The 26,252-nt window shown below is 37.0% G+C and overlaps 2 protein-coding genes across 4 annotated transcripts in view; both read left to right on the forward strand.

The window, feature by feature from the left end:
* The first annotated feature begins 1,753 nt into the window (after window positions 1–1,753).
* LOC122640146 lies at window positions 1,754–7,114 on the forward strand. Its single transcript, XM_043833299.1, has 2 exons — window positions 1,754–2,058; window positions 6,965–7,114. Exons 1-2 carry the CDS (start codon window positions 1,820–1,822, stop codon window positions 7,062–7,064), a joined length of 339 nt encoding a protein of 112 aa, XP_043689234.1. The 5' UTR covers window positions 1,754–1,819; the 3' UTR covers window positions 7,065–7,114.
* Window positions 7,115–19,191: 12,077 nt separating this feature from the next.
* The window catches only part of LOC122640145 (transmembrane E3 ubiquitin-protein ligase FLY2-like), a 38,608-nt gene continuing 31,547 nt past the window's right edge, over window positions 19,192–26,252 (forward strand). For 2 of the 3 annotated variants that reach the window (XM_043833295.1, XM_043833296.1), the window contains exons 1-3: window positions 19,193–19,667; window positions 22,246–22,318; window positions 24,065–24,192. In XM_043833295.1, coding sequence (XP_043689230.1) covers window positions 19,464–19,667; window positions 22,246–22,318; window positions 24,065–24,192 — 405 coding nt within the window. In that variant the 5' untranslated portion in view covers window positions 19,193–19,463. Of the gene's footprint in view, window positions 19,668–22,245; window positions 22,319–24,064; window positions 24,193–26,252 lie in introns of all 3 variants that reach the window. The other variant, XM_043833297.1, reaches the window with a different exon arrangement.

The following is a 26,252-nucleotide window of genomic DNA, read 5'->3' on the forward strand; positions in this document are numbered from 1 at the left end:
TCTCATTGGGTCACTGCCATGACTGAAGAGTACAATGCTCTTCTCGCAAACAAAACCTGGATTTTGGTTCCCTCTACGTCGACAATGAACATCGTAGGGTGCAAATAGGTTTATCGAATTAAAACCAAGAGAACCAAGAGTGATGGTTCCATCCAACGATACAAAGCACGCCTTGTTGCTAAAGGTTTTCACCAACAACTGGTCATTGACTTTATTGATACTTTCAGTCCAATTATAAAGCAGGCAACAATCTGTGTCATTCTTACTATTGCCATCTCAAACTCTTGGCGGGTGCATCAACTTGATGTGAAAACACATTCCTACATGGCACGTTGCACGAAGAGGTATATATGCAACAATCACTAGGTTTTGAGTATTTTCAAAAACCAGGGGGTGATTTGAGTTTCGTTTGAAAACCAGGGGGTGACGTGTAATTTACCCTTCTTTTTATTATATCCTTTCTTTAAGAGGATATGGGCAGTAGGGGTATTGGGTTTAAGAACTGAATTCCTCCAAGGTAAAAACATCTTAGACCTTCTACATACTTTGTTAGTGAACCAGACACACTTAATCTCAAATACCTCTACTTTCATGACTGTATTCCCCATGTTACTCACCTTTGATACTATTAGACATTCTTGAGTATACACCATGATCATCCAACCGTAATTTGTGATGGCAGCTTCTTGAAAATTGCTTCATAGGTTGGTTGGGTTTTTGTTTTAGTTCACAACAAGAATCTGATTGTGCTTTTATGGATTTTGGTTATGCACGGACTGCATAAGAGGCAGAAGCTCCGGGAATCCTCAGGAGATGCACAAAGCATAATCTTTAGGGATCGAAAAGTTATATATCTGGACTGATTGTGAAGACATGGTGACTTGGGCAGCTTAGATTACTTCTCAATGGCTATGGGAAATGTATAGTTTTTTGTTTGACATCGAAATTATATTTAAGACTCTTAAGGATGTACGTATTATTAAAAATGATAGGTGTTGTATTGATCCAGCTCATCGGTTAGCGGTTAGAGCTCGAATCACTAGAGTTAATTCTAACCACTTGGACATTGTAGTTTTCTTGCTTTACTAATATAACTTTTCTTCATTTAAAAAGGGAAAAGGAGCATCGTTTTTTGGGTGGGATGCATGGGCCTTGCCGCGCGTGCCAACCAATGAGAGCACATTTAGTGGCACAAAAGGGGGGCGGAATTTCTGCCATACATGGGGGAATGACAGTCATTTCGGCTCTTGTTGTGCGAGGGCGTGGCCCCTACATTCTCCCTAAAAAAAGGGGGGGGAGAGATAAATATGCTAGCGGTATACGGTATGCTAGCACAATATGTGTTTATCTCTCTCTTCTCTCCTTTGAATTACTCCCTCACCCCTCAAAGAAGGAACAAGAGATATATACATATAGGATGTTGGCATACGATATACCATTAGCATACCCAGCTTTTTACTAAAAAGAAAATCTTTCCCCTTACTTTTTTTGTTTGGTAACAATCTTTCCCCTTACTTACAAGTTACAACTACTGAACTACATGGAGTGTTTCATCAAAAAAACAAAATAAAACTACATGGAGTGGTCTGTTTGCCTTGAGATTATATTTCTTATGGGAAAGTGTTTTCTGTCCGGCAGCGTGGCCCCTGTGTATGTGTGCAGGAAGCATATGCAGAAACATCAAAGTCAAGCAGTAAACCCTAACACCCAAAACGACCAACCTTGAAGCGAAGTATCTCCCCTTTCCTCTCTGCTTTGTTTGTGATTCGAATTCGAGATTGCACCGTAGCACTATCCAGATCTCGGGTGGTAAACGGAAATGGACAAGTCACAGAACCAGAGAGAAGATATATCATCTGGACAAGCAGTTCTACTTGGGGCTTTGGCTTCTGGTGTTAATGTTCAAACATGGGCTGTGCTTAAATTCACGTTTCTGATCCTTGGAGTTTGCCTTGTTGCCATGTTAGGTTTAGCCTTTTCGTCCAGTGATTCCACCATGATCTTTCATGTTCTTTTACTCGTGCTTCTAGCTGGGGTGCTATTCTTTCTCCTTAGCGGGTACTTATTTCTCAGCTCCACTGTTGATTATATGTTGCAATATATCGATTTCCTGAATTACTTTTGTTCCGTGTTGAATTGAGTTTCGGCTCAAGCTATAAAATAATTATTCGGAATGATGTACTGTTGCTATTTGAATTAATCATTGCAATTTATTTGGTGTTTCCATTTAGGAGGAGGGTCTTTCCTTCTGTCTATGATTAATTTTTTAAGATTCTAGACAATGGCTTCAAAAAATTGCATGAGTAGTGATCGAACATAAAATTTTCAAAGTCCATATAAATCAAGAACACATGCTACAAGCATAAACTAGTTATAGACTGCCAGACTGGAACTTGAATATTTATGCGCCACAAAGTTCTATCTACCAGATCAAAACAAAAATGATCAATTTCTACATTATGTTATTACAATCCTATTGGGTACCAGAACAATAAATGGATTTGGGATTGGATCTGTTTTCCATGAATGAAACAAAGATAGAATAATCAGGAAAATGAATAGAAAGAGAACTCAATTTCTCTGTAAGTTGTTTTTCAACCTCCAAGCATTCAACAACTCGGGGACCTTTACCTTGCTCAGTTTCATAGCCCCTTACTTGGCCGTCATGTATTTGTACTCTCTTCCAATTTTTATTCAGACCTCTTTATTTTCTTATGTATTCAGAATTTCATAGAAGATGGTGCTCTTAATCCAAGATAATAGCTGGAATAGGACACTTTTGGATTATTGATGGTGGTGCTCTTAATCCTAGATAATAGCTTGAATAGGATACTTTTGGATTACTGATGGTTTATCCAACTCAGTAAAACTGCAGCATTCATCTGTAAGGATGTAATATGAACACAATGATTGAAAACAATTTGTTCTCAAGGTCCATCAGTTTCACGAAAGAGTAAACCAATAATGTGGGTTTCATAAAATGTTCTCATCTGCAAAATTGAATCTCAAATGAGGGAACAATTTCCTTGGTTGAAGTAACAAATAAAAAAAAACCCCACAAATTTGTAACCTGTTGAAGCAGCAATGATCTTAATGTGCTAATCTTCAAGAAATCATGTGACAATCAATTGAAAGAAACCTCAGCAGCTTATAGCACTTTTAAACTCAATTAGGATTTGGAATCAAGAACCGATGGAGGGGGGTGGGGGAAAGGGATGGCTATCTCAGCTTGAGCAGCTCACCCAACCTATCTCAAGATTTTCTCAAAGGCTAAAGCCAATATTTCATTAATCAAATTCGTGTAAAATGCTGGCCTCCCTTGCAAACTTATATAAAAATAGACTTAGAAACTAAAAGAGAAAGGCCTAATCGTATCATTAACTAATAAGATAACCTAAATTGACTAAGAAAGTGAAATAATAAAGAAAACAGACTCAAAATAGGACTCTAACTAAACTAATGAAGTAAATCCCGTTTTCCTACTTTCTACCCCTATTTTAGGTTCATTAAATTGGCCAATTACAACATAAACCCGTGGGATCAAAGTCCCAATACATATATGACCCAACCCAAAGCTTATTTCCACTAAAATAAGCCCTAAGTGACTTATTACATCAAGTTCTTTAAGGTGCACTTTATCTCTAAGGATTTCATAAATAGGAGAATGAAGGCTATATACATGTGAGCCATTAAAGTTCCTATTTGAGAAAGTTTTTGCTGGTGGTTAAGTTGTCTCTTATTTTGGTGCATCTGTTTGTGGTTTTTGCTTCTACCTCAAATTCAGATGCTTAGAGCTTAGTCTCTGCCTTGCAGTGCATGGAGTGCTTTTACTTTATATGGTGTGGAGAGCCATACGTTTTAATTGAAAAAGATAGAATGAATCATATTTTACTTATCTAAAAGAAAAAAGTGTCGTCAAAATCTTGGTTAGTCTAAGCATCAGAGAATCATGAATGGGTAATACTTAAAAGTATGGCTGGAGGGAAAATGGGAAAGTAAGAGAATCTGCTCTGTTTCACCACCCTGGGGGACTCTTAAGGGGGATTACTGAAAGATAGACTGTCCATTCATAAGAAGAGGTATGGAGCTTTATCGGACTCAACTTTCAAGAATCAAACAAGCGAAGCAATCAAATGATTAAGCCTTGTGAGGTTTTGGGGGTCCTCCCTCAGCCAATCGAAGATTAGGCAAGATTCTATCCTCCGTCCGGGCCCCACAGGGACAGGCATATTCTGGAGCATCTAGTGAACTTGACTTCATAATTCATTTTGTTGGGGTTCAGATAGAGGTATATAATGTTTGTCTGAATTCTGTCCCAAATTGTACAAGATATAAATGGTCATGTGCCCTTGCCTTGTAGCACGAGGCATCTATTTCTACATTTTCATTAGATGTATAACTCATTCACATAAATGTTAACTGAGTGTTGATTCTGAGTTCTGATTGGTGACATTAATCCCAGAGTATGGGCGTGGGTGATGTAGACACTAGACAAGCACCACAGACAGTACTCTTAGGCTTAAAAAGAACCAGGCCCATGGTTCTTCAACTAGACCTTTTGGTTCAGGCCAGACCAAACCCATGGTCTGGGTGTTACTGGTTCACTAAAATCTAGGTCGTGGGGCTCTTTTTTGTAGTATTACTACTAGCTACTAGCTAGCCTAGTTACTAATTTGGTTATTTAGTAGTAATAGTTATTTTCTAATAAGTTGTTTCTATTTGTTTGTTACTTGATGTACAATGATCCACTGCTTCTTAAGTGGACCTTCTTTATTAGTTTCTATTTTTGGTTTCCTTTTGAAGGAAGTAGACCTCTATATATTGTAAGGGCCTCAGAGCTCTTCCCCATGATTTGAATGCTTGGCTTTTGTACCTTAGTTGCTGTGAGAACAGTTGAGTAGTGAGATGCCCTTGTGCTTAATGAGATACTGACTAAGGCCATAGGTGAGAGGCCTTGGTCATATCCCTTTCTTATTCCCCTTGTTTCTATTGTATTTTTATGCAACCCTAGGTCTGTTTGAAGCTGTCCGAGATCAAACTGAAGTTTGGCAATTCCCTGCTGTTCCATGGAGTTGCAGTACTGTTGCAGTGAGCTAAGACCAAGTGAAGACCATGCTACCTCCTTCCATATCTTTTCATGCCTATGATCCTATCTTCCAATCCAACCATCAGTTTGATGTGATATTTGGAGGGATGTATCTAGCCATCAATCCCTACCTATGGTTCAATTTGGGGTTGATCTGACCCAGCAGTTAGTTAGATGTTGGTTGTTGCTAAATCTGTATCCTCATTTTCTATTTTTATTCCTCCTATTACAGACTTTGATCCAACCCTTGGTGCAACAGTAAGGTTGCTCCATTGTGAACAAGTGGTCATGGGTTTGAGTCTGGAAACAGCTTCCTTGCGAAAGCAGGGGTAAGGCTGCGTACATTATGACCCTCCCCAAACCCCGCAGTGGCGGGGGCCTCTTGCACTGGGTACGCCCCCTTTTTTTAAAAAAAACTTTGGGGTACTATTTGTCTACCCTAACTGTCTATTCGATCAGGATTTGGGCTTGAGCTGAGCCCTGGTTCATTAGCCATCGGTTCCCTTTTTGTGCTGGAATTTATATACTACAGTCCTACTTGTGGGTTGGGTTGAATACTTGCTATTTTAGTAAGTCTAGCCCCATTAGTGCATGTTTATTGGTTTGATATGAACATGAATAAACTACATCTGCCGCAGCTTTCTTTCTCTGGATTACATCAATAGTTCTTGGTTACATGATTTTGATGCTTAATTGAATTCTTCTGGTACTACCATAGTGCCAGTTGGAAGTATATGTTGACATAGGTTATCATGCCTGCACATGTTGTCATGTTTGCGTTATTCCTTCAAACTGCATTGACACATATTTTAAGATATTATGAGTAAACATTCTTTTGCATTTTCATATCGTTATTCGTTAATTGTTAACTCTTCTTCATACCTTCTCGCCCCTTTCGAATTTACATTTCCTGGCTATTAGAACTGAGCAAGGCACAATTTCCATCATAAGTTTTACATTTAAGTATTTGAAAATTGAAATGGTAATCTTGGATAAGTGGAGAGTCCAAGACAAGTCAAGCTCTATGGGCATGTGTTGGATTGTTTTAGGGAGTCGCTCAGTTAATGACAATGTACAGTGAGATTGTATCATTTTGATCATTGATCAGAATTACATTTGTGAATGAAGAGTTGTTGCATGATTCTACAATAAGAAACATTTGAAACTGTCAACATAGCCCAACAATTAGTAAAACATGTTACTCTTGAACAGTTGAACGGTAATTATTATTCTGCTATCCGTAGTTGGAACTACAAATGTACGCTGAACTTGTAGATTATTTTGTGTGCTCAAATAAAACAAAATTTCAGCTTCTAGCATTTCCAAGTGTATCGACAATGAGATTCTTGCAAATCTGACTTCAAATACGAATAACCAGTGGCTGATTACTACTTTCTAGTGCCCAACAATTTGATGTATCTTCTGTTAGCCTAACTTGATGCATGACTTCTGCTAAATTTTATTATGTAATTATCGCAAGAGCTGTTGTAGGACTACAGATCAGACTAAGAGGTCTATTTTCATCCTCTCATTGTATTTCAAGGGTGACCTAATTTATGGCAAGATGATTTTTGTGATGCTCACCTTTTGCACCCTAGGTACTAAGATATGTTGTTAAGCTATTAAAAGTGATTGCACGTATCTTTTCTGTGGTGCTTGTAAGTTTCAAAACGTGATGATGTTTTTTTGAGATGTTGACATACTTGCAGTTCCATGGCGCCCTTTCAGATGTTTCTGTAATGTGGTACATTTGGGAGTGGTCTTGTTTTGCTTTAAAAACCTTATATTTACCTGATTGAACCAGAACTGTCACTTTAATTGCATGGGTATTTTCATTGTGGAAGCTTCCTTGCACATCGTTGATATGTGCCTTTGCAGTTTTCTTGCAGAGACAGGTCTTGTAACTATTGAACAACAAATACAGGAGATGGGTATGGATCCAAAAGATCAAAATGAACAAAACAAGAAGAGAAGTTGATGCTGATGTTCTGCAGTTGCATAAATAGTATTTAAAACTAGAAGCATCAACGAAGTATCCGAAAAGGCCTCGAGGGGCTATTTTACCAAGGCAAAGAAGAGGTAGACGAAGAAGAAGAAGAAAAAGGAAGAAATAATGCTAAAAAACAGTCAAACAAGAACAATCATTTCTACATGGTTGAAGTAATCTTCAGAAAACTGGCTGCGTTCTTCATCCAACCTTCCCTTCCTTCTCCTTTGGTTTTCCCTTCTTGGGCTTCACGAAGCAAAAGCAAGAGCAGCACGGTAACTGGACCAAGAACTTCATTGCCTTGGTTTTGGTTATGCTGATTGCTAAATGTTCAGAAAGCAAGCATGTATAGACTAGTGTAGCCTTGATTTTTTCCTTTTTTTAAATTTTATCACTCACCCATTGGATTCTGTTCTTATCACTTTCAGAAAAGAAGAGGCCTAATCTCTCCAGCTGTATGAGGTAGGGGTGGTTGGATTCTTAATTGTATTCATTGTTATGTATGCTTTTTCTTTTGTGGGTCACCTTGATCACTAATGTAAAAAGACAGTTCCTCTTCATTTAATTTTCCAACAATTATGTGAGTTGGCAAGCAATTAGGGTACAGAGATGTAAAATTCCACTGTTGGTTGTTTGCTAATCTTATCCTCGGCCCAATCAAATTGAAATCAGTGGAGGAAACTTATCATGAACCTGGAATGTCCAATTGAAAGAGACAATCTTAGGCTGCGTTTGGTATGCATTCTAAGTTGATTTTGCATTAGAATGCATTCTCTGAGAATGCAAAATCGACCTAGAATGCTTTCCAAGAATGCATACCAAACACAGCATAATTAGATTATCTAAAATTCCTGGTTGAGATACTTGGTAACTGGATGTAATAAAGTTGAAAAATTAATGACTATCTGAGGAGGAAAATATTGATTCTTTGATCTTTGATAATTAGCATTTAGTTATAGCATCTCTGGATAATTCCTCGATGAACAACTATTCTAATAATTATTCTTCTACTTTATTGGTAGTGCGTTTTATCCTTTTATTCTGTTACTTGTGGTTTAAGGCGGAGAAAACCATGTATTTTTCAAAAATGCCTTGCACCTCAACCGTTGGAGGTGCTGGCTACTTTTGTCCCCTGAATTGACCTAGAGTTTCATCTCCATCTGGTTTTATTTATATTAGCTTATACTATCAAACAATTGATGGAGGTTTCATCATTTTTTTAATGGAGGTTCTAGATGACAGGAATTCAAATTTAAAATCATGGCAAAAGAAAATCTGAAATTATCAAAATAATTGTCGTTGAGAAAATGTTGAAAGAAAAAGGTTTTTGAGCTAACAGGGTAGAATTTATTTTTATTATTTTATTATTTTATTTTTATTTTATTTTATTTTTTGGTCTATCCTACTCAAGGGCCAAAAGGCCAACTATAAGCTAAGGGGAAGGCTAAGACAAGCCCACAATCTACAACTAAGCGGGGAGGGGGGGAGTGGGAGAAAGGTGCCTTTTTTTGGCATAATATGCAATCCAGGAGAATCGAACCCTTGACCTCCTGGGGGGCATGCACCAACTTGCAATGGCTCCAGCCAACCGAGCTAGAGGTTGTTTGCAACAGGGTAGAATGGAATCTCCTACACACCCCTCACGCCAACACCTTATTGTTCCATCCATCATGGAAAAAAAATCCTTTGTAGTGCCTTAATCCTGGGGTGCCTTGCCATTTGAGCTTGAGAGCTCGACACGTGAAAGATTTCATTCTACGCTCAAACAATTTTTTCCCTTAATTTAAATAAGGGAAAGGATTCTCTGAAGCAAAGATGTAGGGTACTTCAACACACATTTCCATTATTTATTTAAAAAGAGAAAAACAATAGAAAATACGAATATGCGTAGGCTTAGGGCATGCCTTAGAATGAAAGAGCCATTTCCTTTTAAATAATAGAAAAACTAAACATAACAATGATTTTGAATTTCATATGCTACTTTAGACACTATGATCCTTAGTTTCCTTTCAGCTATCACAAATTATGTATCTATCAATAAGCAGTTGTTGAGCTCACTGTTAGCAAAAATGCGTTTAAAACTCCATTTTAAACACGTTCCCGTTTTTTATCATTTTAAACACGTTTTGCCATATGCTTCCCAAACATATGATAAAAAATGGCAAACGACAAGCATTCCCGTTTTAAACGCGTTTAAAACACGTTCCCCTTTTTTTGGCGTTTTGTAAGACCTTTGACTTAATTGACCATATCTCTCTCTCCTGAACTCTAATTGGCTTGATTTTTTCACCGACGTAAAGATGACTCGAAGGGCTACATTTTTCATGATATCACCTTCAACTCAAAGTCAGTGCATAGATACTGGAAATAGAAGCATGGATTTCAAATAAAAATTCCTCAATTTATATGAGAATAGTGACGTTTTTTTGGTTCCCTTTTTTTGAAATATAAACGTTTAAAATCCGTACCGTCCGTTTTCCGCTTTTTACAGTTCTCTGTTCTTTTGACCGTTTTATTTGACCGTTTGTTTGCAATTTTTTACCGTTTAAAACCCGTACCGTAAAACTCCGTTTTATTACCGTTCCTATTTTTGCTAACTATGGTCGAGCTCTCAGACAATATTGTACAGAATTTACTCCTTTTGATCTGCTATATTTCTCTTTTCCCATAAAAAAAAAAAACAATGATTTCGAATTTCATATGCTACTATAACATGTAGTGTTATGAGGGTGGGCCTTGGTGCAACAGTAAAGGTTGCTCCATTGTGATCAAGTGTTCGAGTCGGTGAAAACAGAGATAAGGCTACGTATACTATGATCCCCCAAGACCCCTTAGTGACGGGAGCCTTATGCATTGAGTACACCCTTTTTACTATAACCACGTAATGCTATAACCAAAGGGGTGGGTTTGGCTTGATTGTCTGTGTAGATGGGTGGATGAACCTTGAACCCTACCATATTGGTAGGGGAAAATTTCTACTTTATTTTATAGCTGTCTTTTTTGGAATTTTTTGAGAAATAGGGAATCATGCGTGGGTCTGCATGGGCAATGAATGAGGTTTTGCTATATTCTAACGTTGATCATTATTATTTTATTTTATTTTTTTAAATTAAGAAACCTTAAATGCTAGAGTTTTTTTCTTTTCTTCGTTTATTATACTAAACCCCACATTGGGGTCTAGACCATAGTTGACAAAAATGGAAACGGTAATGGTACGGGTTTTAGACGGTAAAAAATTACAAATAGATGGTCAAATAAAACGGTAAAAAAAAAAATCAGAGAACGGTAAAAAATGGAAAACGAATGGTACAGGTTTTAAACCTTTATATTTAAAAAAAAAAGAGAACAAAAAAGGCGATACTATTCTCATATAAATTGAGGAATTTTATTTGAAACACATGCTTTTAATTTCGGTGTCCGTGCATTAACTTTGAGTTGAAGGTAAAATCATGAAAAATGTAGCCCTTTGAGTCATCTTTCCGTCGGTGAAAGAATTAGGCCGATCAGAATTATGTGTGTGAGAGAGAAAGAGAGAAAGAGAGAAAGAGAGAGATGGTCGGTTAAATAAGTCATTGTTCAACAATTCCAAGGTCTTAAAAAAATTTCAAAAAAACGAGAATGTGTTTTAAACGTGTTTAAAACGAAATGCTTGTTGTTTGCCATTTTTTCTTGTATATTTGAGAAACATACAACAAAACGTATTTAAAACGATAAAAAATGAGAACATATTTAAAACGGAATTTTAAATGCGTTTTTGCTAACATAGGTCCAGACTTCCACCGTGGCAGACAAGAACCCACAAGAGGCCAGCAAGGGGGTTCATTGGCCACACTTATTATTACAACTATTGCATTACTATTTTTTCTATTTAAAGTAAGGGTGGGGAAGGGGAATATTTTTATCTGCTGCTGTAACTGCAGCGCTGCTGTGCGCATCGTGTGACGTAGCAGTGGCCATGTGTGCACAATGGGCCCCACTGTGCACACATGGCCGCTGCTGCGCTGCATGATGCGCACAACAGCGCTCCAGTTACAACAGCGGATAAAGGTCCGGGGAAGAGAGTTGAACTTGCAATTTTCCATGGACTTACGCTAAACCCAACTGTCGAGCTGCTTGCTAGTGGGCTAGAAGCTCATCCCTTAAATGCTACAGGGGTTGTTGACAATAGATGGGCAAAATTTTGATGCAATTAATTAGGCTGTGTTGTTCAATGCGAAAATGACTGTGTGATGAACTACACTATAGCACTTATGCGGTGCTTCCAAGTCCGACTTTGAGATAAGTCCAGTTTCACATGGAATAGAGTTGTTGTTGAATTTTTATCACCTACGGTTCCTCTGCCCGGTACGATTCCCTAGTGCCTCTAATAAAAGGGGGGTGGACCCCACCCGAGCACCACCCGGGCAGTGTGTTCGGTTAGGGGGTGGAATGGTCATTTCAACCCCCTATGAGAGGAATCGCATAACCATACCGATCAGCGAACCTCAGGGGATAGGTGTGAATTGGTCGAATTGAGCCGTGCTAGTGTCGATTTCAATATGAATCGGCCTATTCTCGATCTGATTCATCGATTTTTCGAAACCCTGCTGACTGTGTACCCAACTATCAAGTTTCAGTTTCATGCTAGATGGGGATTGGATTAAATGAATCCCACGATTAAGATTGGAATCGGCCGTAGTCAATGCCGATTCTAGCTGATTCGATCCAGTGATATTAGGGTTTTTTGGTTGATTACTTTCAATTCTTTGCAGAATATGGCCGATTCTTCCCAATTCAAATTGAATCGGTGACAATCGATTCCGGTCTCAATTTCGAATGATGAGTCCATGACTGCCACGTTGCAAAATAAAGGTCAAAAAGTGGTTTTTTTTTTTTTTTAAATTCAAAACTAGAGCCAATGTTACCTTTTTCTTCATTGGTTCCTCCTAAACTTCACTATGCCTAGTGAAGTTTAATGGCGAAACCCCCCGGGTTAATGGTACTATGATAGGATACAGGCAACAAGACAGCGTATGTGAAGAGTAATTACTGAAAAAGAAAAAGAGAGATAGAGAATTTGAGTTTGAAGCTTTAATTTCGGCTAACAAATTAAATTTTAAAGATAATCTTGTTCTATTATCAGCCTTTGAAAATATAGGTCATGCTCTGTTTGGTTGGAACGGAAATAAAGGATAATATTTGCATTTCTTATAAAATATGTTTCACTTTTTAAAGAAATATGTGCATTTCTCTTGAAATCAATTGTAAAAAAATAAAATAAAATAATGATTTAACCTGCAAAATACATTTTTTACTTCCTATGAAAATTATTTCACTTAACAACTAAACGGAGTCTCAATGAATGGTTAAAAATGGAATGAAGAAATAAAAGAAGAAAGACAAAACAAGAATGGAAGGAATGATAGAATGAACATGGTGGAAATTCACGTACCTCACCCATATAAATGTGGGCCTTAATTAAATTTTGGATCGGTGCTCTCTATGGGGGAGAGTGGCCCTGCACACTGGCCGGGGGGGGGGGGGGGAATGAGAACACATGTGTTGACATCATGGGGGCAGGATTTTCGCCTTTCATGAGGAGTAGGATGGTCATTTTCCTCCTCTATGTGTCTTGGCATGGGTGGTATACTCCCATAGAGAACTTTCTTCCTTAAGTTTATATTATTTAGAATCCACATGAAAGTGGGATGGGTGATATGGAGAATTCGAAGCATTCCAACTTTCCAAGCCCCACAAGTTCATAGTGCTACCATATCTCTATGGCCATGTTTGTTTGGCAAGAAATAAATAACAAAGAAGAAAACAATGTGCTTCCAAGTTATATGTTTTCGTGTCTTGTCGTGTAAGCAATGTGCTTCCAAGTTGTTTATTTGTTAATGAAAGAAAAAAGAATAAATATTCTTCTTTTAAATTTAAAATCACCTAGAAAATAGTGAAATTTTCTTTCTTTCTTCTCACAAATTCTATTTTCAAAGCTATAAAATTTTACAAGAAATTCCTTTCTATTTATTTCTTGCCCAACAAACACAGCTTTAAAATGAAAAGAGTGATATCTCGCTTCATTGTTTCAGATAACTTAAGCTTTCGGGGCCATCCAATGAACTTGATCTTCGCTCTCATAGGTCAAGCTTTCTGGAATGTAAAGGCTCAAATCACTTCCCAAGTGGTTCAAGTTAATTTACTGAGTAATGCAAGGTCAAACAATATCTATCGATTTTTTTCTACATTCAAAGTAATTCGATAGTGACCAAGTTAAAATTTAACAAAAAATTTTAGAAACAATTAAAAGATCCTAACAAATGGAATCCAAGTCATGTTAGAACCTGTTGGGGTACGATGTCTTGTATGCTATCGCTTGCATATGTGCTTATGTAGGGTTTTCATTATATATTTGGTGCGAGATGATAGAGATTTAATGTGGTTTACACACCAATATGATGTGCTACGTCCACGGGCTGAAGATGATTACAATGGAAATCCAAGAATACACAAAAGTCGCACAAGAACTCTCACCCAAAAACCCTAATTCAAAAATCATCAAATCTCATTTGTTTTACTTGCTTACACGACAAGACACTAAACATACAAATACTCCTTTCAAGTCAGGTTGATCAATGTCGTACCCTATCCTAACCCTCCGCCACCATCATAGACTGTTATACAAGGCAAATACTGTAAGACTAATCTGTAACACAGTAAATAGAAAAATACCTGTTATCAATACCGAGACACGAACCAAAGAGGAGAACTCCAAACAGCAGAAACAGGAACAAGCACGAACAAGGTGAGTTGAGTCGTATTTAACAGATACTTTCCTTAAGGTTTTAGATGCCCCCACTTCTGCAACGAGGTTGACCGTGCACCTAACCCTCCAAAATGAAACAACTCCTAAACGTATAGATTGCAGAACCTGATACGAGTACTAAGGATACCAAACGATTGTATTATCACTCTGTTTATAGAAGATATAGTAAAGTAAAACTGTCTCTGGAATGAACAATTACAGAGACAGAAAACGAAATCTGTTGTATGTCTAATGACAAGTAAGATCTGGTATTTATAGTGTTGGAGTACCCTTTCATGAAGGAATATACCCATACGAATACAGGTGACCTACGTACAAGGGAGCAACTCTTGCAAGGGAGGTGTGATAGTATGTATTTCTCCCACGTATAGGGAGGGGGTGTATCTATTCATATACGTATACATCATATACGAATAGGCATGTATGGTTCAACCGTATAGATGAACCAGACCGAGTTTTAAAAATGAAAATTAAAACTCAAAAGTGCAAAACTTATACTATCTAAAAATAAGGTTTTGCCCACACCCACACTCCGACCTTGACCCCGACCTCGGCCACGGCCCGGCTCGACGCGATTCAAAAGCACCCCAAAGACCCCCCACACACCAGAGAGTAGGGTGACTACCTCTCCAAAGGGTTCACAACTTAAGGAACCAACCATATATATATATATATACCCCTCAAGCTACTCTCCCACAACCAATGTGGGACTATTCTTGAACTCAATATTGCCTCTTGCACACAAGAGTGCACAACAAATTCAAATTAAAAAATGAAAGGAAGTAAAAAAGGAAGGAATAAACAAAAGACACATTTTTGAAACTTTGACTCACATTTACTCTAAAAGTACTTTTTTTAAATAGTACATTGACTCAAAAAATGCATTTTGAAATAATAATACAACATAGACCTCAGAAAAAATCTCATTCGAGTCGCCACAAAAAATGTCAAAGTGAATCAATCTTCGAAATGGGTACAAGAATTTGGGACACACATAACACTATTGATAGTGAAGAAATCTCATCTTACTATGGACGTAGATAATCTTGTCAAATTAACCAAGTAAACTTTTATGTACATTGTATGATTGTTGTTTGCAATTTCTATTCTTTTCTGTATCATTTTAGGTTATCATTATTTCTCTATAAGAATCCACATTGACATTGATGCTTTTAGACTATAGTTCAATAGTTGATAACCTAAAAAACCCAACTGTTTTAGGTATGAGGAGAACCTAGAAAACCCTAAGAGCATCACACCATTATCCAACGTTTAATACACTGGTATGATTTATGGTTGAATACTATCAAATGCTTGGAAATTAAGTCACCTTTTTCCCCTTTCTGTCATGGGACATGAACAATCTCCTAAGTTGGACTTCCAAAGACATTGTAGATTAAAAAATTGAATCGGTTGGCATCCCATTTGGTTTGATTGAGACACTAGAACTGTATATCGATATAGATTTGTTGAGAAATTTCCAGTAAGAAATAGGCAAAAGACTAGAACATATGATTTATATTGCATTAATCATTCAAGTTGTTGATATTTGGTCTTGAGAAGATGGCTGAAATTATGGGAAAGATGAATAATAGAAATTTGAAAGCAGAAAGGGATTTCTCACCATAATGAAAAAAATAAAATAAATTGAAAATGCAGTTTTAGAAATTGATATTCATTATTTATTATAATTTTTAAGGAAAATTGTTTTGGGACAAAATGATCTCCTTGTCCCCCATGAAATGCCGAAATTCCGCTCCCTGAGATGTCAGTGACATGTTCTCTCATTGGTTGCCACACGCACATGGCTCTTGCGCTCCCCCACAGAGAACCTTCTCCCAATTATTAAATCATCTTAACTTACTTTTGCCAAACATTTATTTCTTTTATGGGAGAGGGTTGCGCATGCCGTCAGTTTTCGAAAAGTTAATGGCATAGACCAATCATAGGGCTGGACACAAGAGGACAAATGAGTCTTTTCAAAAAGGGGAGGAGAGAAGATGACACATGTTTGGCACCTTGGCGGCGTGCCCAGTCTTTTCCCTTCTTTTATGATTTCTTAAATGGTGTCGACTTGCTATTACATATTTCACAATAAAAATGAGAGATTGTGAGTAGTGCATGTGTCATCACCTTGGCGGCGTGCCCAACTTTTCCTTTCTTTTATAATTTCATATTTCACAATAAAAATGAGAGATTATTAGTAGTGCATGTGTCATCACCCTAGCGGTATGCCCAACCTTTTCCTTTCTTTTATAATGTCTTAAATGGTGTCAATTTGCTACTTCATATTTCACAATAGAAAAGAGAGATTGTTAGTGGTGTATGTATCATGAAGTAGATACTACCTCCATTGTAATAAAACATTAAATATAAAATAGTACATCTAATAATAATAATAATAATAGATAGATGGATAGATAAATTGTTAATTTCATATGAATAGTTTTAGTTAATAATGAGGAAAGTAATTTTATTCACAAAGTTATTAATTATCATATATTTTTATTACTAGGGAGTCTAAATTTGTGCTAATTTAACTTAAGGGCAAAAGATTGTTGTCTGGTCGCGTAGCCCCTGGATTAGCATGGGGGCCAATAAGAGTGCGCGCAAGGGCATCAACATGGATTAGATTTTTTATTTTAGGGGTAGGGGCGATAATGTCACATGCTCTTGTATCTCGGCGCAGGGGCCACACTACCAAACAATGTTTATTTCCCTTAATTATAAGATTATTAAGCTTCTACAAGGGAAAGAATTTTATATTCAAGAGCATGGCCCTCTGCGTTGGAGCACATACAGAAGCATCAATAGGGATGAGTTCCACCTTTCATAAGAGGGGGGGGGGGGGAAAGGTGATCATTCCATATCATTCCACCCCCATCTTGAGTCTGGGTGCAAGACCCACACTCCTAGATAGTGTCCTTCTTTCTCCCACTAACTAATTATATGTATTTTTATGGAGTTCACAAATTTCATGTAATTACTAATGTGGCCCTCCCAAACATTGAAAGACATGGAACCTATAGATATATGTCTAATTTAACATCTTAACTCAGTTGTATATCTTTCAACAAAAACTAAAATAGAAATTGATCTCCCTACTACATTCATCTTAATTTTTTATTGTATTTTTTTAGGCAAATATTGTTTACTATTCTACTATTTTTTAAACATGAGGTGAATTCCATTCAAGCTAAAGCTTAGGTTAAATGTCCTAATACATAAGTTCTCAAACTAACCATCATGGAACACTAGTCCCCTTTTTTTGTATTGTTAATTAGTTGCAAGTTTTATAATAATTGGTTTATAATATAATACAAAAGCTTGGAAGATGACTTCCATTTTTAAATGTTGATCTCTTAAAAATATTGTGGCATCTCAGTCTATAATATAATTGCTAGTCATGAAAGATGCTAATTCTATTATACGATTGAATTATTTATTTTTTCATACCAAATATGCCTAAATATGTTTTCTTGTCATGTATATTATAAAGAAAAGACAAACAACAAAGAATCCAAAATAAAATTTATAAATAATTGTTGCACTTTATTGATGATGATATAATTTGAACCTAACGATGCTTATCAAAATATATACCAATCCAACCTGAAACAAATGCTTAAAAGATTAGTACAATGCCAGCCTTGGTCACCAACTTAATTTTAAAATTGCATGCAAGCACTCCTCATAAGACTCAGATTACTTAAGCACCACTCATGTAAAATGTCTCATATACCATCCCTATTTTTAGTGTTTTTCCATAATGCCCCTCTAAGGCATGAAATTTTAAGAACTACATTTTTTTTTGTCAAATCATGAACTACATACATTCAGGTTGCTAGAGTGGAATAGGCCGATCCCGATCTTGGGTTTACCCAATTTGGGGGAGGTACTAGTGTATGGGACGATCTAGCCATTCGAATTGTACCGATTCATCGAATTTTTTGGCAACTTAACTCAGTACATGCACAACCCACAACCACTGTCATCTACTAAGAGGGGCAGGTGGGGTGCATGGGAAAGGGTGTGGAGGGGGAACACTGGGCTGTTGGGAGGGAATTCAAGAGCATAAGGGAAGGTATCACGGGTAACTTGGGAATTTAAAATAAGGAGAAAGAATGCTAAACGGTGATGTGCCTTAGTGTGTATCTACACCCAGACACAACCTAATGCAAAAAGACCGGTGCACCCCTGATCTTTTTTGCCTTTTCAGGGGGTGCCAACGATTGGTTAGCATTCCTTTTCCCTTTAAAATAATAGGGGAGAAGTAATTATGGAACTTGTATTTACCTTGGGAATCATAAAAGAAGTAATGGATAGGGACTTTGAGTAAATATAGTTTGAGTATAGGGGAGTGATAGTAATTTACTCATAGTAATTCAAAAGAAGATGCCAAAGATGAATTAAAAAGTCATAAATTACGGAAAATTATTCTCTCCAATTCCTTAAAGTGTGGTTGGCAGTGCTAGGTGGAGATGTCAACACCTGACAGTTGCTGCATCCAACAGTCCATATCAATGAGTTTGGATGGTTGGATGTGGTAGCTGTCAGGTGTTGACATCTCCACCTAACACTACCGTACTGCCACACCATAGGAATTGGAGAGGATAATAATCCATGAACTACTCCCATGGGGTACCTCAATTGACAAAGATCAACACCTCACAAGATATCCATGATGCTCTTATAGTCTTACATGTGTCTCGTTGCCCTCGTCGTGTGCCAGGATCTATGCAACCAGACAGGGATCTCTACCCCCCAACCCCCACCCCTCCAAACAAAAAAAAAAAAAAAAAAAAAAATAAAAAAAAAATTATCCAAACTGACCCACATTGCTATTCTCGGGTCAAAAGAAGCATGATTGGGTCTTGAAGCGGGCTCAAACCCTTCAGGCCTTGATCTTGCTATTTGAGTGCATGTCTTAGGGTCTCAGAGGCTCGACTGTTCAGTTTCAACTTTCAAGCGAGTTATTATACTAGACCGTTAGAGTGAATTTTTTTTTTCTTTGTTTTTTCAATTCTAATCTTTAAAGTTTAAATTACCTAACAATGTGGAACCCGGAGTAACCGTCACCCGAGAACCTCGCCCGTATTAGTATTACCCATTTTGCAGGGATATTCACTATTCATAAATGGTAGTCAAAAAAACAGATGGACTCATTTTACTATTGCCGCTGACCTTCATTTCTACCTTTCACCCAAAAATCCATGGCGACATCCATCCACCATTCCGACTTGCGAGAGAGAGAGAGATGAAAACCAGAGACTAGACCCCCATCAACCAAGAACATACCTGTATATCTAATCAATTTAACTGCCCCTTTGTCTTTTAATTTTTCTAAAGTTCTGCTCTGTGGTTCAGCTAATAGCTGGTGGGGGTGTTCCTTGTTCCGGCTTAGTTGTTTTGGTTTAATCGTTCGTTGAGCTCTCCCTTTCTGTTGTCGATCTTGTGTCGTTGGTTGCTACTTCCTATGGTTGACTCCACTTGAAGCAACCGCTTTCTTCTTCAATTCTTCTCTTTTTCATGGGTTTCATTCCGTTCTGTTCGATTCTTCCTGAAGATCAGCTAATTAAGCGGTTATGTTTGGCGGAAATACGGATTTGAATTTTGAAGGTGATACTAAAATGATCAGGAGAGAAAATTCAGATTATATGCAGCTCAAGAGAGAGAAAAGGGTTTCGTTCTTCGATGCCTTACTGGGGCTCTGGGTTGTTTTTGCTTTATTTAGGCCGGTCAATGCCCTGAGACCTCTAAGGGAGAAGTCCCGTTCTTGGGGTGACGAGGTTGGCTTTCCAGTCTTCTTATCCTTCTTTGTGCTTAATTTGGAAATGTTTTGATGCTTATGCTCTTACCAATTCTGGACATCCCCCATTTTTTTGAACTAAGATAAGATTTCATTTTGTATTATTGAATCCTGAAAAAGTGTTATCTTGGTTGTTTGACAACACAGAGCGGTTTCTCTTATATTTTTAGTTTTGGGTATGTAAGGTGTTAGTCTGTGCAAAAAGATGTTATCTTTTCCCGGTGATGTGGACCTAGAGTCAGTGCACTACCATGATTTGTTAAAAACAGAAAGCTGTACTTATTGTTCGAGATATGGAGCAGTTTGTTTCAAATTTGTTTGTTTCTCTTATGAGGAAGTAAGTGTATGAGAGTTGTTTGCTGTGATTAGTCATAGAAAGTTTTTTGGTTTACTGGTCCATTCGGAAAGTTTAGGATGAAAATACATAATCTAGGAAGAAAGAGAATTTTCAAAGGAAGCTGAGAAATAAATGGTGGATAATTTCATGAATTTTGTCTTATCAATGTCAGAGTGTGATGTTAGCTATTATTAGGGGTCTATAAATGAAAAGTCACACATTAGTAGTATTTGACCCTTTTGAAATCTCACTTACAAAGTTAAACAGCATAATGTAATGCCAGGTACCAAAAATTTTACTGACTGATGATTTACAATACAGTTTGTGGTATTGTAACTGGAACTTATAATATATAAGAGACAAAGAGCCAATTGCATGTGTTGTCCAAAAGGAGCTCCTTTCACCCACATAAGGTTTAGCATTAGGCTTGTTCTGAATATGAAAAAGATTTGCATCTTATAGCTATTTGTGACAGATAAGCTTAGATTGCAGACACCTATAGGAGTCCAGAGGCAACTTCAGACTGGTGAGAGTATTGAGACAGAATATGATATTTCAATCTATCTCTGAACTTGTCATTGACTGTCAACATGGTTACACCGTCACCTCCAGCTACAGTGTCAATTTTTTTCTTGTTGTAGAATTGATCCTGTGGAATTTTAAGGCCTTGACTTCCGCATTCAGGTACAAGTGGGATGAGATTATTTTTAGTTAGGACGATGTTTAAACCTTTCGTCTCTTTTTTTTAGTTTGTTTTTCCCCCTCTGATAAAATATTACCTCATCAAAAGAAGAAAGACAGCCTTTGAGGATACAAGTAGCTTAGGAACAGAAGAATAGCTGACAGAATGTCTAGTCCCCACCTTCCTGTACCTCTGGTCCTCTAATTGTATACTAAATGAAAATCCATTTCTAGACTTCAAAAAGGACAAAATGGTAAGACATTTCTTTTCTAGATGACTTCCTTGTTAAGCCCATTTGGCTGATTTTTTGGTATTCTGAATAGCTTTTTCTATTTTATCTTGAAGCGAATAGTTTTTCCACCTTCTTTAAAGAATTTATCTTATCCAGAAAGGGTGGGTTGTCTGCATTAGGATTGGTGTATATTCCATGTGTTCTTTAATGAACTTTACCCTATAAAAAGAGGGTGGATAATATGACTAATTATTAATTGGCAATTCTATTTTTTGAAAAGATGCCATAGTGTATGAAGGCAGTGGCAGGTTACTGAGCTTCTCTCTCAGATAAAGCTGATAACCCTGGTCCATCACTGATGTTTTTCGTTCTCATACGAAAGATCAGAAGTGAAATGGGTGCATTTTGATCAGACCTCTCACTACATGGTAGCACATGCTTCTAGCTTTGTAGTTCCATGGTTGGCAGCTAATCCTTTATCTCTATCTTTGCTGTACTTATAACAGTGTTGTGGGCTGCTAGGATTTTTGTTTCGTGGGCTACAAGATCTTCCCTATCTGTCTTGCTAAGTCCAGGTTTGGATTGTACAAATTATCCCCATGTGGGAGTTGTGTATAATCGCCCATTGGGTTCTTACTAAGGAAATGATCATATTTACTTTTGTCCCCCCCAAAAAAAAAGAAAAAGACTTCTCTATGCCGTGAACTCTTTTTTGTATTTGCCCTGGGGTAATATAGAGGGTGTGCTGATGGAGGTATATGCAGGTGCTCTGAAAGGATTTATTGACCAGCTCCATGAGCTTTCATAGTCCCTGTGTGGAATGCAAAATGGCATAGAGGCTGTAATGAGAAAGATAATGTATCAAAGCATTGGTCTTTGAGTCACCAAGAGGAAAATATTTCAAGAGTGAGAAAGGAAAGTTATGTATTATTATAAGTGTCTGATATTATAATATGTTTGTCATTCTATGCATACAAGGTTTCAAAGAACTACTGTCTAAGTAGTTCCATTTTAGTCTTTGTTTATGTTCTAATTATATCCTGAGTTATGATATTCATTTTTTCTTTTGCCTCCACTTGTCAAGGGAAAGTATACCAATTTTTGAAGTGTCTACTGTATTTTTCATTAATTTTTTTTTTATGGGGGGTGGTTATTATTATAACCAAGCATGGAACATATTTGTGAAATATTCAATCATAGAACATGCAAGTTGATCTAATAATATTTCATGGTTGGTTTTTTTATTGTTAAATTACTTGTCTGAAGCTGAAATTCATATATTTTGGCTCCATCCTTTGTGCTTGCAGTGGTTATTTATTAGAAGAGATGAAAATGATCTGGGCCCATATTCTAATTGGAATATCACAGGAACATACAAAGGTTTGCACATTTTCTTCTAGTTATGATTTTTATATTGCTTTTGTAGTCGATATTGGATAAGCTAGTATGCTGTCTTTTTAAGCAAAGGCTTTCAAATATGCATGCTTCTTTTCTTCCTGGGTTAGTCAAATGCCAGGCATTCATTTTAGAAAGGTGGCGTTGCTAATACATTTTTTAGTAATATGGTTTGTATTGTATGTTCATGTATGTAGATGCGAGACAGTTTTCATCATTCAGAGGAGGCATGTTTATAACTTCTTCATATTTTCTATGATTTTGGCCTTGATTGGTTCTCCCCCCCCCTCCCCCCAAAAAAAAAAAAAGAAAAAAAAAAGAAAAAAAAAGGGGGCATGGTAAATCACCAATTTGTGTGATCTACCTCATCATCCAAGACTCAATGTATGAATGTTGTGCAAATGCATTGTAGGCATGTTGGTATGATTCATTTATATTGTATTGGCTAAGTTTCACCTACTTCCACAATGAAACCAAAAATGAATGTGAACTTTCTACTTCATGGTTGAAAACCCACCAAAAGTTCCTTAGCATACTTTGAAAGTCTCTTAGCTGGGCTTGGCAAAGAAGGAAAAGACTGACCGTTGTCGAAGAGTTCTGAGAACGGATCCCGGAAGCCTATGGCTGAGAACTGTTACTGGAAGAGAGAAAACTTAATTGGGGCCTTGATTGGAGAGTCACCCCAGACATCCAATCCAACTCCACCTGGGTCAATATAGAATAAAGCAGGACCATCTATCTTTTTTTCTTTATACAAGAATATAATTGGCTTTCACTGCCTCCCTTAATACAGTACAACATGAATTTTGGGAGGTTTATTTTATATATAATTAGAGGATATGTATCGTACTACCTACCTGGCCTGGTAGTGTGCCTTCTGGTTTCGGTGAGTCTTATGTGAACTGGCTTCTTGAATCGATGGAATCTGCCCTCCTGCCCTTTCCTATTCTGCTAGCCCTTCCCAGTCAACTGCGGAAAACCTTCTCAACATTCCCGATTTTTAAGCCTATCTTGCTTGTTCAAGCCCTCTTATGTGTCTTTTAACTAGTTATGCTTTTGCATGCTCTTTAACTTGCCCTGATATGCCGTCCAATCCAACACATGCATTCATTCCACTTGGTAAATATTGCTTAGGTGGCTCTCTGCCCGCCTCTCTATTATTGATAGGTTCGCTAGGCTAAGTACTTCCATTGGCCAATACTTCTCTTGTTAGAGTAGCAAGTAAGTAACATAGTCGTAGTTGGCAAGGCTTGGGACCCTTTTAAATCTTTCTTTTGTTTACCAGTGACAAAATTCTGGAAATGGATGAGTGCCATAGATGTGCTATGCTAGGTTTGTTAACGTCCTTTTATCTGATTAACAGCTTTAATTCCTTAAAAGATGAAGCTAGATGCCCATAGAGGTCCTGTGACTCAATTGGTTCCTTGCTTTACACATTGGAATTTTTTCCTTTTCAAGTCAATCTCAACCCTGTTGTTTACCATGTATGAATGCTTTCCCTTTATATTTTCAGCTATTCCATCAGTGAACTGCTGATCTAATGATTGTTGGATAGACAGGAATGTGTCAAGCTTCAATCCCCTGTTACAGTTTTCATGCTGTGTTTTGATTTTTGATGTTTCCTGATCTTATGTGTGTGATTATTTCTAGGCAGGAAGGTTAAAGGTTTAGTCTCTAAAATTCATTAACATGGTATTTGTAATGTTTATCTGATTCCACTTGTTGGGGCAGGCACTTGGAGCTTCCTAGATTCCACCAAGAGCTCTTCCAGATTTCCAGATTTTGGAAAATCTAATGGAATTTCTATCTTTGAATTAGTCAGTACCCCAACAAAGATTGCTGGAGTCCATTATGTGCAGGTAAGGAGGATGTTTCATTTCATTGTTAAAGCATCATTCATATTCACCTATGTATAGATTAAAGTAGCTAAAGTTCATTTTCCATAGAATTGGTTGGATTGAGTAACTGTAGTTTCAATAGACTTCATCTTTTTCATCAATATATATATATATAAAATTGTATTGGTTGCTGTGAAGTAAACTTTCTAACGTACTTCTGGTAATGTTTGTTCATATAAGGGTTGGAGTAGTTCCCTCCAGTGCTTTGGTGTTTATAATGATAAATTTGTTCTTGTAGCATATCTTTGTTGCTTCTTTTTTTTTTTTTTTTTGTAAATTGAAGTGGCTTTGAATAGAGTGGAACAGTGACACTGGAATCGTGTAGCCAAACCCAAATTGAAGCATATCATTGTCTTGCTAAAAGCAAGTGGAGAAGATCATTTGTGGTGTATGGAACACTGAATAGTCTAAAGGACTTGCAATGACAATATCAAATACTTTTGATAAATTTGGTTTCCTGTTGACAATTAACACACCTGTTTGTTTTCCTGCTTTTCTTACTGGGTGAGATGATAGGTTATACATAAGAGAGCATTGTCTTGCTAAAAGCAAGTTGTTGCAGGAGCAATTCCTTGGACAGAGGTAAACCCGTTGGGGGACCCATATGAAGACGAACCGGGTTCGATCTGGTCTTTGGGCTAAAGTAGGATATTTTAATTTATTTATTTAGTAGGGTTTTATTAGTTGAGTTTATCAATTTTTTTTTTTTAAAGTTTTAATAGGCTATTTAGAGGTATAGTCTATTTAGGATTTTATTTCAGTTATGAGTCACATTAGAGTTGATATTAATTTCAGTTTTAGAGTTTAATTAGGAATCTTTAATTATTACCTTAAAATTAACCTTAACTCTAATGAGTCCCATTAGAGTTAAGGTTAATTTCAGTTTTAGAATTTAATTAGGAAGCTTTAATTATTACCTTTAAATACTCTTGTAATCGTCATTTAATTTCGGATTTTGAAGAATGAATTAATTCGTTTGGTTGAAACCCCTTGTGGTTTGACTGCTCGTGTGAGCCCTCTTCTTGGTTTTCTTCCCAGATCGATTAACGAAATAGACTACACCCAGAATTTAGGACTGTTTCACCCCCACTGTAAGATTCAGTTGCAGACTTTGAATCTTACCTGGTTCTTTGATCTATCGATTCGGTTGTTGCTAATCTCCATTGAATACGTAGTTGCGATACTCTCTCTAAATCCCCAACTCGATCCAACCTGTATTGGGGAGATTTCTTCTCCAAATCGTGTTTGGGTTTTCTGCCTCTGGTTAGTTCTAGAGGTTGAAGACAACAACTCCCAAAACCCTCTTCCATGATTCCCTTTCTTTTCTTTTTTACTGCTTAATTTCCAGTATTGCACTTCCTTTTCTTCACTATTCTAACTTGTCCTTAATTTAATTTAATTTAATTCCTGGTTTACGCCTTTCACTACTACATTGCATTCTATTCACTTGAGTTCCAGTTAATTACGATACTGCCATTCCATTATAACTTTCAGTTATTTACCATTTTGCCATTGCTCTTATAAAACTTCAAATATTTACTGTTCTGCCACTTGTGCTTATGATTTGAATTATCTAACACTTGGGGCCCGTAAGCAATCTGAGCCAGGTTTTCGAACCCCGGATCCGCATCACAAGTGGAGAAGATAATTTGCAGTGTATGGAACACTGAATAGTCTAAAGGACTTGCAATGACAATATCAGATACTTTTGATAAATTTGGTTTCCTGTTGACAATTAATGCATTGGTTTGTTTTCCTGTTTTCTTACTGGGTGAGATATCTTATCCAGGTTGTATGCTGTCCTATGTAATAAAAATTCATTTTAACTGTTCTTCTGATTGTTATCCATTTTCTGCTATGTAGAGGCCACTATCATGCTCATTAAGCTGCATTTGAAACTTCATAGTGATCAGTACTGATGGAGATCTTCAAATGAATGAGTGGTTAGACTTGAAAGGATAGAATCGGAAATGAATGGAAGTACCAATAGGTTACAAGATAAGGAAAAGTCGATTGTGATG

This window comes from Telopea speciosissima, chromosome 9 (assembly GCF_018873765.1).
Source record: "Telopea speciosissima isolate NSW1024214 ecotype Mountain lineage chromosome 9, Tspe_v1, whole genome shotgun sequence".
Taxonomy (NCBI): Eukaryota; Viridiplantae; Streptophyta; class Magnoliopsida; order Proteales; family Proteaceae; genus Telopea; species Telopea speciosissima.